Source organism: Leucoraja erinacea, chromosome 4, assembly GCF_028641065.1.
Source record: "Leucoraja erinacea ecotype New England chromosome 4, Leri_hhj_1, whole genome shotgun sequence".
In the NCBI taxonomy this organism is placed as follows: Eukaryota; Metazoa; Chordata; class Chondrichthyes; order Rajiformes; family Rajidae; genus Leucoraja; species Leucoraja erinaceus.
Genome location: NC_073380.1, coordinates 15,700,119 through 15,716,263, shown reverse-complemented (window position 1 = coordinate 15,716,263; position 16,145 = coordinate 15,700,119). Strand labels below are relative to the sequence as shown.

The window sequence follows — 16,145 nt, the reverse complement described above, 5'->3', positions numbered from 1 at the left end:
TGATGAACATGAAGATGGTATCATCAGACACGGAGTCCAACATGTGTGGGATGAGCCCCTTGGTTGCTCGCCGGACCAGCGCGTTCACCAACTCCACGTTCTCCGTCCTGTTGTGCGTCAATGCTTCTGGCTGCTGACCATAGAAATGCTCGGAGCGCTCAATGAAAGATTGTTCCAGGCACACACCTGGGGGGGGAGAGGAGAGAGAGTCAGAGGGACATAGATTCATGGCCTTTGAGTCATATTCATAGTCACAGTCATAGTCATGTCACAGTCGCAGAGACACACAGTCACAGTCACAGTGTCACATTGTCACAGTCACAGTGTCACAGGATCACAATCACAGAGTCACAGTGTCACAGAGTCACAGTCACAGTGTCACAGTCACAGTGTCACAGTGTCACAGAGTCACAGTGCCACAGAGTCACAGTGTCACAGTGCCACAGAGTCACAGTGTCACAGTGTCACAGAGTCACAGTCACAGTGTCACAGTCACAGAGTCACAGTCACAGAGTCACAGTGCCACAGAGTCACAGTGCCACAGTCACAGTGTCACAGAGACACAGTCACAGTGTCACAGTCACAGTGTCACAGTCACAGTGTCACAGAGTCACAGTCACAGAGTCACAGTGTCACAGAGTCACAGTCACAGAGTCACAGTCACAGTGTCACAGTCACAGTGCCACAGAGTCACAGTGCCACAGTCACAGTGTCACAGAGACACAGTCACAGTCACAGTGTCACAGTCACAGTGTCACAGAGTCACAGTCACAGAGTCACAGTGTCACAGAGTCACAGAGTCACAGAGTCACAGAGTCACAGTCACAGAGTCACAGTCACAGTGTCACAGTGTCACAGAGACACAGTCACAGTCACAGTGTCACAGTCACAGTCACAGTGTCACAGAGTCACAGTCACAGAGTCACAGTCACAGTGTCACCGTGTCACAGAGTCACAGTGTCACCGAGTCACAGTGTCACCGAGTCACAGTGTCACAGAGTCACAGAGTCACACTGTCACAGAGTCACACAGTCACAGTCACAGAGTCACAGAGTCACAGTCACAGAGTCACAGAGTCACAGTCACAGTGTCACAGAGTCACAGTCACAGAGTCACAGTGTCACAGAGTCACAGTGTCACAGAGTCACAGTGTCACAGTGTCACAGTGTCACAGAGTCACAGAGTCAGAGTCACAGTGTCAGTGTCACAGAGTCACAGTCACAGAGTCAGTGTCACAGAGTCACAGTCACAGTGTCACAGAGTCACAGTCACAGTGTCACAGTGTCACAGAGTCACAGTCACAGTGTCAGAGTCACAGTCACAGTCACAGTGTCACAGAGTCACAGAGTCACAGAGTCACAGTCACAGAGTCACAGAGTCACAGTGTCACAGTGTCACAGAGTCACAGAGTCAGAGTCACAGTGTCACAGTGTCACAGAGTCACAGAGTCAGAGTCACAGTGTCACAGTGTCACAGTGTCACAGAGTCACAGTCACAGAGTCACAGACAGAGTCACAGACAGAGTCACAGACAGAGTCACAGTCACAGAGTCACAGTGTCACCGAGTCACAGTGTCACAGAGTCACAGTGTCACCGAGTCACAGTGTCACCGAGTCACAGTGTCACCGAGTCGCAGTGTCACCGAGTCACAGTGTCACCGAGTCACAGTGTCACAGAGTCACAGAGTCACAGTGTCAGTGTCACAGAGTCACAGTCACAGTGTCAGTGTCACAGAGTCACAGAGTCACAGAGTCAGATTCACAGTCACAGAGTCACAGTGTCACAGTGTCACAGAGTCACAGAGTCAGAGTCACAGTGTCACAGAGTCACAGAGTCAGATTCACAGTGTCACAGTGTCACAGAGTCACAGTGTCACCGAGTCACAGTGTCACCGAGTCACAGTGTCACAGAGTCAGAGTCACAGTGTCACAGTGTCACAGAGTCACAGAGTCAGATTCACAGTGTCACAGTGTCACAGTGTCACAGAGTCACAGTCACAGAGTCACAGACAGAGTCACAGACAGAGTCACAGACAGAGTCACAGTCACAGAGTCACAGTGTCACCGAGTCACAGTGTCACAGAGTCACAGTGTCACCGAGTCACAGTGTCACCGAGTCACAGTGTCACCGAGTCGCAGTGTCACCGAGTCACAGTGTCACAGAGTCACAGTCACAGAGTCACAGTCGCAGAGTCACAGGATCACAGTCACAGTGTCACAGTCACAGAGACACAGTGTCACAGAGTCACAGTCACAGGATCACAGTCACAGAGACACAGTGTCACAGAGTCACAGTCACAGGATCACAGTCACAGAGACACAGTGTCACAGACTCACAGGGTCTCACTCACAGGGTCGCAGACTCAGTCACACAGTCACAGTTAGAGTCACAGTCACATACTCAAAGAAACACAGTCACAGACTCAAAGAAACAGTCACAGTGTCACAGTGTCACCGTGTCACAGTCACACAGTCACAGAGTCACAGTCACAGAGTCACAGTCACAGAGTCACAGTGTCAAAGTCACAGTCTCACAGTCACAGAGTCACTGTCACAGAGTCACAGTCACAGTCACAGTGTCACAGAGTCACAGTGTCACCGTGTCACAGTCACAGTGTCACAGTGTCACAGAGTCACAGTCACAGTGTCACAGTCACAGTTGCAGTGTCACAGTCACAGAGACACATTGTCACAGTGTCACAGACTCACAGGGTCAGCAGACAGTGTCACAGACTCACAGGGTCGCAGACTCACAGACTCACAGGGTCGCAGACTCAGTCACACAGTCACAGTTAGAGTCACAGTCACATACTCAAAGAAACACAGTCACAGACTCAAAGAAACAGTCACAGAGTCACAGACAGAGTCACAGACAGAGTCACAGACAGAGTCACAGACTCATAGTCATGGAGCGATAGAGCGATCGGGTCATAGAGTCATGGTCATAGGGGTGGCACAGTGGTATAGTTACGGCCTTGTAGCGCTTGCAGCACCAGAGAGCCAGGTTCGATCCTGACCACGGGTGCTGTCTGTATGGAGTTTGTACGTTCTCACATGACCACATGGGTTTTCTCCACGATCTTCGGTTTCCTCACACACTCCAAAGACGTAAGGTTTGTAGGTTAATTGGTCATAGTCGGAGCCTCAGAGCCATCGAGCCACTGTCATAGACATAGTCTTAGTCACAGAGCCATAGACATAGTGTCATAGAGCCTATGGCTCTGTATATATGACTATGATTCTGTGGCTCAATGACTCTACTGCTCAATGCCTCCATGTCCCTCTAACTATTACGATGACTATAGCTCTGTGGCTCTGTGTCTGTATAGATATGACTCTGACTCTATGACAATGACTATGACTCCAAGATACACTGGGAGCAGGGATAGAGAGGGGATGATACAGCTGGAGGGGGAGAGGGGAGGGGACTCACCCTCCCGAAAGAAGAGCTGGGACGTGGAGGTGAGAGAGTGACTGGCATTGAGGAGGAGCTTGAGGGATTGGTGAACACACTTGAAATGGTCTTTGTAGTGCAGTACACCTTCGAGGGCCACCTTCGTATGTCCTCTGGCCCCTGGAGTGAGGAGAGGGAGAGATGGTCAGCTAGACATTATTCCCCTTCCCTCCCTCCTCTCCCAAACCGCAGCTCCTTCCTCTCCCCCTCCACGTCCCTCCCACAGTGCAGCGCCCCCTCGTTCCCCCCTCCCCACAACCCACCCCCCCCCCCAGTGCAGGGCCCCCCTCCCCCCACACATCCCACAGCGCTCCCCTCCAGCAACCTCCAGCAACCTCCCGCAACCTCCCACCCCCAACCTCACGCAACCTCCTGCAACCTCCCGCAACCTCCTGCAACCTCCTTCAGCCTCCAGCAACCTCCCCCAACTTCCTGCAACCTCCTGCAACCTCCTGCAACCTCCCGCAACCTCCCGCAACCTCCTGCTGCAACCTCCTGCAACCTACTGCAACCTCCCGCAATCTCCCGCAACCTCCCGCAACCTCCCGCAACCTCCCGCAACCTCCTGCAACCTACTGCAACCTCCCGCAACCTCCCGCAACCTCCCGCAACCTCCCGCAACCTCCCACAGCCTCCCAACCCTGTCCCGTGAGCACTTGCCATGCTCGATAAATTGCAACCTTCGACGGAAGCGACTCTGTGACCACCTGAAGACTCTGAAACGACCCCGTGAACCCTCAACGACCCCAGAAATGATTCCCCACCAGGAAACGGCCCTGCGACTCCCCGCTGATGACCCGGTGACGCTATAACGACCCCAGAAACAAACCCTTGATCCTCTCTCTGACAACCCCTGGAAATGATGCCGTGATCCCCTAATGACCTGGAAATGATCCCTGTGATCCTCTGACAACCTAGGGAACGACACCTTTGACCCCAAAAACTGCCACGTGACCCCTAATGACCTGAAATGGCCCCGTGAAGTTGAGGTCCCAGGGAACTACCTCTTTGACTCTGGACACGACCCCATGACCCTCACGACCTCCTGACACCCAGGGAAATGATTTATTTGACCCGTGACACCCTGGAAACGACCCCAGTGACCTTCGAATACCCAGGAAACGACCCTTGTGACACTGATGACCATGGAAATGACCCCGTGACCTTCTGATGAACCGGAAACGCCCCCTTTGACCTTAGACAACATGGAAACTACTCTGTGACCCTCTAACAGCTGGGAAATTACCTCCCGTGATCCCCTGAAGAATCAGAAATGGCCCCGTGACCCATGACAACATAGAAATGACCACTATGACCTCCTGACGACCTGGAAACAACACCCATGACCTTCTCATGCCCCAGAAATAATCTCCCGTGTACCTTTGACGACCGCTTGACATGTTGGAAATGACCCATTTGAACTCCCATCCCCATGAGAACAACCCCATGACCGTCAATAGACAATAGGAGCATTCGGCCCTTCGAGCCAGCACCACCATTCACTGTCATCATGGCTGATCATCCCCAATCAGTATCCCGTTCCTGCCTTCGCCCCATATCCCCTGACTCCACTATCTTTAAGAGCCCTATCTAGCTCTCTCTTGAAAGCATCCAGAGAACCTGCCTCCACCGCCCTCTGAGGCAGAGAATTCCACAGACTCACCACTCTCTGTGAGAAAAAGTGTTTCCTCGTCTCCGTTCTAAATGGCTTACTCCTTGTTCTTAAACTGTGGCCCCTGGTTCTGGACTCCCCCAACATCGAGAACATGTTTCCTACAACTATCATGTGCAAACCCTTAATAATCTTATATGTTTCAATAAGATCAACTCTCATCCTTCTAAACTCCAGAGTATACAAGCCCAACCGCTCCATTCTCTCAGCATATGACAGTCCCGCCATCCCGCTCCTTGTAAACCTACGCTGCACTCCCTCAATAGCAAGAATGTCCTTCCTCAAATTAGGGGACCAAAACTGCACACAATACTCCAGGTGTACAACTACAGATAGACCTGTTTGCTCTTATATTCGACTGCTCTTATAAAGTCCAACATGCCATTCTCTTTCTTCATTGCCTGTTGTACCTGCATGCTTACTTTCATAGACTGATGAACAAGGACCCCCAGATCCCGTTGTACTTCCCCTTTTCCCAACTTGACACCATTTAGATAGTAATCTGCCTTCCTGTTTTTGCTACCAAAGTGGTAACCTCACATTTATCCGCGTAAAACGTCATCTGCCATGCATCTGCCCACTTCCCCAACCTGTCCAAGTCACCCTGCATTCTCATAGCATCCTCCTCACAGTTCACACTGCCACCCAGCTTTGTGTCATCTGCAAATTTGCTAATGTTACTTTGAATCCCTTCATCCAAATCATTGATGCATATTGTAAATAGCTGCGGTCCCAGCACCGAGCCTTGCAGTACTCCACTAGTCACTACCTGCCATTCTGAAAGGGACCCGTTAATCCCTACTCTTTGTTTCCTGTCTGCCAACCACTTCTCTATCCATGTCAGTACTCTACCCCCAATACCATGTGCCCTAATTTTGCCCACTAATCTCCTATGTGGGGCCTTATCAAATGCTTTCTGAATGCACTGGCTCTCCCTTGTCCATTTTCCTAGTTACATCTTCAAAAAATTCCAGAAGATTAGTCAAGCATGAATTCCCCTTCGTAAATCCATGCTGACTTGGACCGATCCTGTTTTTGCTATCCAAATGTGCGGCTATTTCATCTTTTATAATTGACTCCAGCATCTTCACCACCACCGATGTCAGGCTAACTGGTCTATAATTCCCCGTTTTCTCTCTCCCGCATTTCTTAAAAAGTGGGATAACATTAGCTACCCTCCAATCCACAGGAACTGATCCTGAGTCTACAGAACATTGGAAAATTATCACCAATGCATCCATGATTTCTAGAGCCACTTCCTTAAGTACCCTGGGATGCAGACCATCAGGTCCTGGGGATTTATCATCCTTCAGTCCCATCAGTCTACCCAACACCATTTCCTGCCTAATGTGAATTTCCTTCAGTTCCTCCGTCACCCCAGATCCTATGGCCACTACTGTATGAGGAAGATTGTTTGTGTCCTCCTTAGTGAAGAGAGATCCAAAGTACCTGTTCAACTCTTCTGTAATTTCCTTGTTCCCCATAATAAATTCACCTTTTTCGGTCTTCAAGGGTCCAACTTTGGTCTTAACTAATTCTTTCCTCTTCCCATACCTAAAGAAGGTTCACAACTTCCTGATGCCCCCGGAAATTATCCCTTTAACCCTTGATACCCTGGAAATGGCCTCGGTGACCCTCTAGCAACCCGGAAACCAACCCCCTGACCTTCTCACAATCCTGAAACGACTGCATGACCCTCCTGACTTCCTGACACCTACAAAAATGACCTTGTGATCACCGACGACCCGGAATCGACTCCCTAATGCCACAGAAAAGACCCTACGGGGCTCACCGAGCAGGAGATGGGTGAGAATGGAGGCGAGACTGAAGGGCGAGAAGACCACATTGCCCCTGGGAATCTGGCGGGACACGGCGGCAAAGGAATCGGCTGCAAAATGTGCCAGGGAGGCGCGCAACACCTCCAGCGATGCCTCCTCCTCTACGGAACCCGAGCAACTTTTCCAGGGATCAGAATAGAAGGAACATGCCGCATTCCGGGTCATTGGGCAAGCAATGGGCCCGGGCCGTGAGCCCGCCCTGTCCTGAAGGCCCTCGATCCTCCTGCGTTCCTCACGTGAAGGCTCGGCAATAAAACCTAGGTCAGGGCTTTGTTCCCGGCCTGGTTCAGCCTACACGGAAAAAAAAGAGAGAGGGGGAGAGAAGGAGCGGTAGAGAGAGAAGGGGGGAGCAAGGGAGGTGAGAGAGGGGGAGAGAAGGAGCGGTAGAGAGAGAGAGAGAGGGGGAGAGAAGGAGCGGTAGAGAGAGAGGGGGGAGCAAGGGAGGAGAGAGAGGGGGAGAGAAGGAGCAGTAGAGAGAGGGGGGGGGCAAGCAAGGGAGGAGAGAGAGGGGGAGCAAGGGGGGAACAGAGAATAGGAGAGATAAAGGGGGTAGAGATGGAGGGTAGGACAGAGGGGAAGAGCGGAGAGAGAGAGAGAGGGGGGGAGTGAGAGGGGTTTGAGAGCAGCAGAGAGAGTGGGGGGAGAGGGGCAGAGGGAGGGAGAGGGAGAGAGAGAGAGAGTCAGGGAGAGAAAGGGCAGAGAAAGGGAGAGAGAGAGAACGTGAGAGGGGGGGGAGAGGCGAGGGAGAGAGTTGGGATAGAGGAGAGATAGGGGGAGCGAGAGGGGGAATAGGGAGGAGGAGCGAGAGGAGGAAGGGAGAGTGAGGAGGGAGAATGGGGGGAGAGAGGAGAAGCGAGAATGGGGAGAGTGAGAGGGGAAGACAGAGAGTGGGGTAGACATAGAGGGGAAGAGAGAGATGGAGAAAGGGTGAGAGAAAGGAAGGGAGAGAGGGGGAAAGAGGGGTTGTGAGTCCCAGCTGGAGAACATATGGTGGGCCAAAGGGCCTGTTTTGCGCTGTTTCTCTGAACTAAACTGTCTCTCTTATATGGTCGCTGTCTCTCTCCTTCTCACTGTGTTTATCACTCCTTCTGTCACCATTTCTCTGCCACACTCTATATCTCCCTCTCTCTCAATATCTCTCTTCTCCCTTTCTCTACCCTCTGCCCCCTCTCTCCCCATTCCCTCTCCCATCTCCCCTCTCTTTCACACTCTCTCTCCCCTCCCTCACCCCTCCCTCTCTCTCTTTCTCTCTTACCCTCCTCATCCCTCCTAATACCTCCTAATTAGCCCTAATACTTAATCAATGAAACTAAAGTAATGTAAGTGTAGATTGGCTATTTCATACTAGCCAATTATAGTGTTTGTTAGTAGTGACTTCACCCACTATGTACTTCATATTATCAAGAGTCTGCTTACGCGAGTTAGAATGAATAGCAGCTCGGAGATGTGATGAGTGCAGATCCTTGCTGTATGTAGATTTAATAAATATCTGTTGTATTTTGATGTGTGTTCGAGTCGACTCATTACAGCAAATTAAACTATCTCTCTCCCCCTCTCCCTCTCCCTGTCTCTCCCCAGTCTCTCTCTCCCCCCCCCTCTCTCTCTCTCCCCCCTTCTCTCTCCCCTTTTCTCCCTCTCCCTCGCCCCCCCCTCTCTCCCCTTCTCCTGCCTCTCTCTCCTGCTTCTCTCTCTCTCTATCCCCTCTCTCCCCACTCCCACTACTCCTCTCTCCCCAGTATCTCTCTCTTCCTCTCTCTCCATCCATCTCTCACTCTCTCTCTCCCCCTCTCTCTCTCCCCCTCTCTCCCCCTCGCTCTCTCCCCAGACTCTCTCTACCCCCTCTCTCTCACCTCACTCTCTCTCCTCTCGTTTGCTCGATGTAGATATACATACCAGGCAGAAGCTTTCGATCAAGATCAAGATAACCAGGATGGGAATATTCACACAAATCTTCATCGTAAAATTCAGGAAGAAGCAGATTAAAGAGAAATCAGTTGTTGTTTCTGTAAATAAAATCGAGAGAGGAGGGAAAAGATTATACCCAGTGTGGGCATCGAGCTATCCCGGGACAGGGTCCAACACACACAATACGAAGCTCCCTCCACATTGCCCTGACTCTGTGTGTGTGAGAGAGATCGAGGATTAATATATTAGAGTGAGCTGTTTCTATATCTCTGTGTATGTGTGAAATCCAGGGTTTATATATTAGAACAAGCTGTGTATGGCTGTCCCTGCGTGTGTGTGACATTGAGTGTTTAAACATTAGAGCAAGCTGTTTATAACTTTCCCTGTGTGTGTGTGTGTCTACGTATCCACTTTGTAACCAGTGTGGGCATCCAGCGCTCCCAGGGCAAGGTCTGACACACACACAGAGTAAAACTCTAACCCCTCTCTCCTCCGCCCCTTCCCCCTCTCTCTCTCACCGCTCTCTCTTCCCCCCTCTCACTCTCTCGCCCCCTCTCTCCCATCCCCTCTCATGCTCCACATTTCTCTCTGCCCCCTCTCCCCCCACCTCTCTCTCTCTCCCCCCCCATTTCTCTACCACTCTCTCTACACGTGCACTCACCTGAAACTACTCCGTTAGACTGATAACCCTCTCCCGAATTTACAAATCAAAGTCCAGGATGGGTATCAAGATTTGGCGAGAGGTAAATGTTTGTCTAATCGATGTTTAGCAAGATTCCCGTAAGCACATAACAAACATAACACACACACACAGACATTAATAAACAGGTCACTCTAATATATAAAACCTCGATCTCTCTCTCACACACACGCACACATAGAAATATCTAAGCACTCTAATCTCTAACCCCTCAATCTCTCTCGCTCACTCTCTCTCTCTCTCTCACACACACACGTACACGTATATACACAGAAATATATAAGCAGCTCACTCTAATATATAAGCCCTCGATCACACACAGTGAAATATATAAACAGCTCACTCTAATAGAGCCTTTGCAGAGTCCCTGCTCTCGCTATACTATCTGCCCCTCCACCTATTTTTGTATCATCTGCAAACTTGGCCACAAAGCCTTCAATCCCCTTGTCCAAATCATTGAGGTACAACGTGAAGAGTAGCAGCCCTAGAACTGATCTCTGCAGAACTCCGCTAGTCACTGGCAGCCAACCAGTAAAAGCCCTCTATATTGCCACTCTTTGCCTTCTGCCATCCAGCCAACCTGCGATCCATGCTTGTATCTGCCCTCTGATACCATGACCTCTCATCTTCTTTAGCAGCCTCACACTTGGCACTTTATCAAAGGTTTTCTGAAAATCGAGGTAAACAACATCCACTGACTCTACTTTGTCTGTCCTGCTATTTACTTCTTAAAATAATTTGACTTTGGCCTATTTATCATGAATTTCTAAGTACACTGCAACATCCTTTATAATCTCTCTGTATTACTAAAAGTCTGATCTTGAGCACTTCCTGTTGTTCTCTATATTGATTTTAGAAAAAACACTGCCACTTACGGCTGTGATTTTTGGCCATCTTACTCAGTCCCCCTCCACTGCGTAGGGCAAGAGGATTTTTCCCATCGATTAAAAATAAAAGAGTTATTAGTGTTTAAAAAATGTTGAGATTCTCTCTCCTGAAGGCCATGCCCCTTCCGGAGGGACTATAAAACCCGGAAGTGTTGAGTGCCTCAGTCAGTCTCTGCAAGATGGAGGAGCGAGTGGGTCACGTCTCTCAGTCTGAGCTGTGAATAACACTGAACACATGTCTACTAAACTGTGAGTGGTTTTACTGACCTGTCAGTGTCCTTAATGTGGTTTGAAAATATAGTTTGGAAATGCTAAAGCTGTGTTGCCTTTGGTTTGGAAATGCTAAAGCTGTGTTGCCTTTGTTTTGGAAATGCTAAAGCTGTGTTGCCTAATTAATGTTGCCTTGTCTAATTAAAGTTGCCTTGACTAATTAAAGTTGCCTTCCCTAATTAAAGTTGCCTTGCCTTCTATATTATTAAAAGTCTAATCTTGACCACTTCCTGTTTGCGCTTTATATTGATTTTAGGAACAACGCTACCTCGTACGGTTGTGATTTTTGGCCATCTTACTCCGAGCCCCCCTCTGCTCATCAGGTGCAGATGATTTTTCCGATAGATGAAAAATAAAAGAGTTATAAGTATTTTTAAAATGTTGAGATTCTCTCTCCTGTCAATCATGCCATGAAGGCCACGCCACTTCTGATGGGAGGGGGAGGGACTATAAAACCCAGAAGTGTGGTCGTGGCTCAGTCTCTGCAAGATGGAGGAGGGAGACGTCACGACTCGCTGTCTAGTGGTCTTGCAGTCTGCTTGAAATTGTATGAAACTGCACGAATTTGATGGCCTTGCACCCTGCTTGAAGTGGTAAGAAACTGCACTTGAATTTGGTGGCCTTGCACCCTGCTTGAAATGGAATTTCAAGGAATAGCCGTGTCAACTGCCAGCCCACCAGCCGTGAGTGAGTGAGCTGCCAGCACAACAGACTTGAGTGACTGAGGTGCCAGCCCAATAATCCATTCGGCCCACAATGTCCATACTAGCCCTCTGGAAACCAGTCCCCTCAGCCCACAACACCCATACTAGCGCTCCAGAACACGGTTCCCCCACTGGCCACCAATATTGGAATTGGTGGAGAGATGGAATATTGCATTGGGGGACCAGCCCTCCCGTGTGATGCTGGGACTGGGACTAAACCACAGCGATAGGTTGAGGGGGGGCTGGACCCCTAGGGTCAGGGCACTCTTCGAAACAGTCCTTCACTTTCAGCCAAAAATGTGAGGAGTGCTTGGTCCATGAAGTCACTCCTGAGCTGCGCATCTTCACAAATTTGGTAAAATTCAACCTTCGCAGCCACGTCAGTATCGCTGATGGCACCGTCTTCAACGGAAAAGGGTCGGACGATCCACTCATCACGAGAAAAGTCGTCCAGTCCGGGGAATTAACGATCGACGGCTTCACTAGTTGAAACATATAAGATTGTTAAGGGTTTGGACACGCTAGAGGCAGGAAACATGTTCCCGATGATGGGGGAGTCCAGAACCAGGGACCACAGTTTAAGAATAAGGAGTAAGCCATTTAGAACGGAGACGAGGAAACACTTTTTTTCACAGAGAGTGGTGAGTGTGGAATTCTCTGCCCACAGGGCTGTGGAGGCCGGTTCTCTGGATGCTTTCAAGAGAGAGCTAGATAGGGCTCTTAAAAATAGTGGAGTCAGGGGATATGGGGAGAAGGCAGGAACGGGGTACTGATTGAGGATGATCAGCCATGATCACATTGAATGGCGGTGCTGACTCGAAGGGTTGAATGGCCTACTCCTGCACCTACTGTCTATTGTCGATTGTCTATTATCTATTGCCAGAAGGTGGGTTGAGATCTCCTCGTGGAAGTGGCATTCAGCATCTGGCGTAGCATCCAGGAGAGTCGTCATCTCAGGGATGATAGTCGTGTCACTGTCCTGGACTCTTCTCTGGTAAAGGATTCCTCCTGAACGCCTCCAATTTGTCACGAGCTGTGTGTAGCATTGGGAGGTTTCCTTGAAGTGACAGGCTCAAGGAATTCACCTCGGCGAAGAAGTCAGCCAAGTAAGCAACCTTCATCGCGGACAGTTCATCCTGCATCTTTCCATGAAGCTGATTCTCCTTCCCAGTACATCCTCTCTCCAAGAACAGCGCTATTTATTTTGAAGTTGAATCACACGATCGAGAACTTTACCACACGAAAGCCAGCGCACCTCTGTGTGGAATATCAGAACAGTGAAATTGGCGCCCATTTCTTCACACGTCGCTTTGAAGATTCTTGAGTTTGTTGCACTCCCTCGGATGTGGTTCACAATCTTCACATCTGAAAGCACTTCTTGAAGACCAGGAGGGAGAGTCTTCATCGCTAAAGCATGGCGATGTATCATGCAGTGGGTGAAGGAGACATGGGGAGCGACATCCTTCATGAAGACTTTGAAGCCGGATCTTCAACTGACCATGGAAGGTGCCCCATCTGTACACACCCCGACAAGTCGTTCCCAGCCAAGCTCATGTTTGATGAGGAAGGCTTCCAGTATTCTGAACACATCTTCTCCCCGAGAGGTAGTGGCCAATGGCTCCGAGAACAGGTACCCCTCCTTCATGGCTTCTCCATCGAGGTAATGAACGTGGACTAGCATTTGGGAACATGAGGCAACATCTGTTGACTCATCCAGTTGCAGTGAATACACTGGACTGCTCTTCACAGCGCTCACTACTTGCAGCAGAATATCATTACTCATATCCAAGATTGGATGTTTGACTGTGTCATTCGAAAGGGAAATCTGCCTGAACTTGTTTGACTGCTGTTCCCCCAGCACCAACTTCGCTGCTTCGCGAAGGCATGGTTTGATAAGTTCTTCACTGATGCTGTGAGTTTTCTTAGTCTGTGCAATTCGATAAGCAATCCAGTATGAAGCCTCCAACGCTGCTTGATGAGCGCAGTGACCCGTCGAATCGATACGGGAACCTTTGAGTGTGGCTTCTTTTTGTAGAAATAGTTCACGCCCTTCCCTGCCAGGTTTCAGTCCAGCAAAAACACCTAACATAAATCCTTAATGACATTTCTTAGAAACACAGCGAGAGAGTGTGAGATGTAGATTGGATACGACTCCAATTTTTAACTAACCCCTGTGTTCGTGTATTCATATTTTTCCAATAAATTATGGTATCTACACCGGATGACAGTCTACCGTACAATATAGGAAAACATTCTCATATTTACAATTAAGGGCCAATTGTATTCGGGTTTTTTAATAAAAACTCAGTTTACCTGAGATTATATTGAAACTTGGGCCAGGCGCTGGGAAACTCTGGGACCCCACTGCTGAAGAGAACATCTGAGCTTTGTCTTTCATTCAGAGGTTCGCGGGCGGGCTGGCTGCGGTGACTGTAGGGCTCTGAAAACTTTGTTTCCCAGGGCTGGGGTGAGTGTGAAAGGGGTGGTTTCTCGGCAGATCTGCCCAATCAGCAATGTTTTGAGCCGCTGCTTTTTATACAGTTTAAGTCGCGACGGTGGGACGGCTGATCTGAAGGACATACTGGGGGAGTAGAGAGACACACACTGCTATCCCTCTGGCCTACGGACCTTGCTGTCATAGAAACATAGCAATTAGGTGCTGGAATAGGCCATTCGGCCCTTCGAACCTGCACTGCATTCAATATGATCATGGCTGATCCCCCAACTCAGTTTCCCTGTCAGGGGAAAAAATAACATTAATGTTCAATTTACCTAATCTTTTTGTTAGAAGTTTACCAACGTTTTGATGGGAGATAAATTAAGGGAATAAAACAATCTTACTAGACACAAAAAGCCGGAGTAACTCCGCCAAGCTGGCAGTATCTCTGGAGAGAAGGGTCGAAATGTCTTTTCAGTCTGAAGAAGGGACTCGACCAGAAAAGTCACCCATTCCTTCTCTCCAGAAATGCTGCATGTCCCACTGAGTTACTCCAGCATTTTGTGACTATGTTCAGTGTAAACCAGCATCTGCAGTTCCTCCTGACACAAAACAACCTATGCCTTTCAATGATTGATGCCAGACCTTGAACAGATGCAGTTCATATATATAACCTTATAACAATTACAGCGCAGAAACAGGCCATCTCGGCCTTTCATGTCATCGCCGAACACTTATTTTCCCCTAGTCCCATATACCTGCGCTCAGACCATAACCCTCCATTCCTTTCCCATCCATATACCTATCCAATTTATTTTTAAATGATAAAATCGAACCTGCCTCCACCACTTCCACTGGAAGCTCATTCCACACAGCTACCACTCTCTGAGTAAAGAAGTTCTCCCTCATGTTACCCCTAAACTTCTGCCCCTTAATTCTCAAGTCATGTCCTCTTGTTTGAATCTTCCCTACTCTCAGTGGGAAAAGCTTATCCACGTCAACTCTGTCTATCCCTCTCATCATTTTAAAGACCTCTATCAAGTCCCCCCTTAACCTTCTGCGCTCCAAAGAATAAAGACCTAACTTATTCAACCTTTCTCTGTAACTTAGTTGCTGAAACCCAGGCAACATTCTAGTAAATCTCCTCTGTGCTCTCTCTATTTTGTTGACATCCTTCCTATAATTAGGCGACCAAAATTGTACACCATACTCCAGAATTGGCCTCACCACATGATAAATGGACTTTTGAATGCAATTTTGGAAGGATTGTTTCTTGAAATAAACTGCTCTAAAAGTTTGAAGGAAGGAATTGCAGATACTAGTTTAAACCAAAGATAGACACAAAATGATGGACTAACTCAGCTGGTCAGGCAGCATCTCTGGAGCAAATAAATAGGTGATGTTTCGGGTCAGGATCGTTCTTAAGTCTAGGTCTTTTTATAGTGAAAAAAAAACTGCATGGCATCATTTTTACCATGTGATGATTTTTCCATACATCGGTAATCGTTGTTGGCTCAAGAGTAACTCAGGAGAGGAACTTGGTAACTCGGGAGAGGAACTTGGTACATCACAGAAATTAGAAGTAAACGGCAAACTTAGACATACACGTGGGAACTCGTTTAAACTCTTGAACATAAATTTGGAATCTTGTAGACAACCAGGAGTTTGATTTTTTCTTTCACTCAGGATCACTCGTGGGTGGACTAGTACCGTGAGACAGGGCCATAACCCTTCCACAGCTATCTTTGTTCTAATTTACTCTGCCTTGTAGTCTAAGCATTTTTCTACTCTAACTATTGTACTAGTCTTTTCAAACATTTGTGTCCTGACCCAAAATGTCACCTATTCATGTTCTATAGAGATGCTGCTTGACCCTTTGAGTTACTCCAGCACTTTGTGTCTTCTTTTGTAAACCAGCATCTGCAGCTCCTTGTTTCAACACTATAAAGCTATTTTCAAAATGCCTGTGAAGTTGGACGAGAGAAAAATATTTATTCAGTTTTCCTTAACAAATTATAACGACTGAAAAGCTGAGATTTTAAAAGAGTATTGTACATTTCAGAAGTGCACATTAACTCATTACTCTAAATTATCACAGTCCAATGTTTATTACTGGAACAACAGCTGGCCTAAGTTCAAGTACCTACATGGATTCTTATGAAGTCAAATCAAAATTGCATGGGATCTTATTTCATGGTAGAAGTTCGACTTCTGTAAGAATACACTACCTAAACTGCAGCAAAATATGGAGATACTGTAAGTAGTTTAGTTTAGAGATA

At 48.3% G+C, this 16,145-nt stretch overlaps 1 protein-coding gene across 1 annotated transcript in view; it reads right to left on the bottom strand.

Annotated features, from left to right (window-relative positions):
- Positions 1-9,264, bottom strand: part of LOC129696028 (plasma protease C1 inhibitor-like) — a 23,757-nt gene extending 14,493 nt beyond the window's left edge. The window contains exons 1-4 of the mRNA XM_055633437.1: positions 8,857-9,264; positions 6,918-7,254; positions 3,433-3,573; positions 1-186 (exon numbers count right to left, since the gene is read on the bottom strand). The exon at positions 1-186 is cut by the window's left edge and continues 18 nt beyond it. Of these exons, the coding sequence (XP_055489412.1) occupies positions 1-186; positions 3,433-3,573; positions 6,918-7,254; positions 8,857-8,919 (727 nt within the window). The 5' untranslated portion in view covers positions 8,920-9,264. The remainder of the gene's footprint in view (positions 187-3,432; positions 3,574-6,917; positions 7,255-8,856) is intronic.
- Between the last annotated feature and the right edge of the window lie 6,881 nt (positions 9,265-16,145).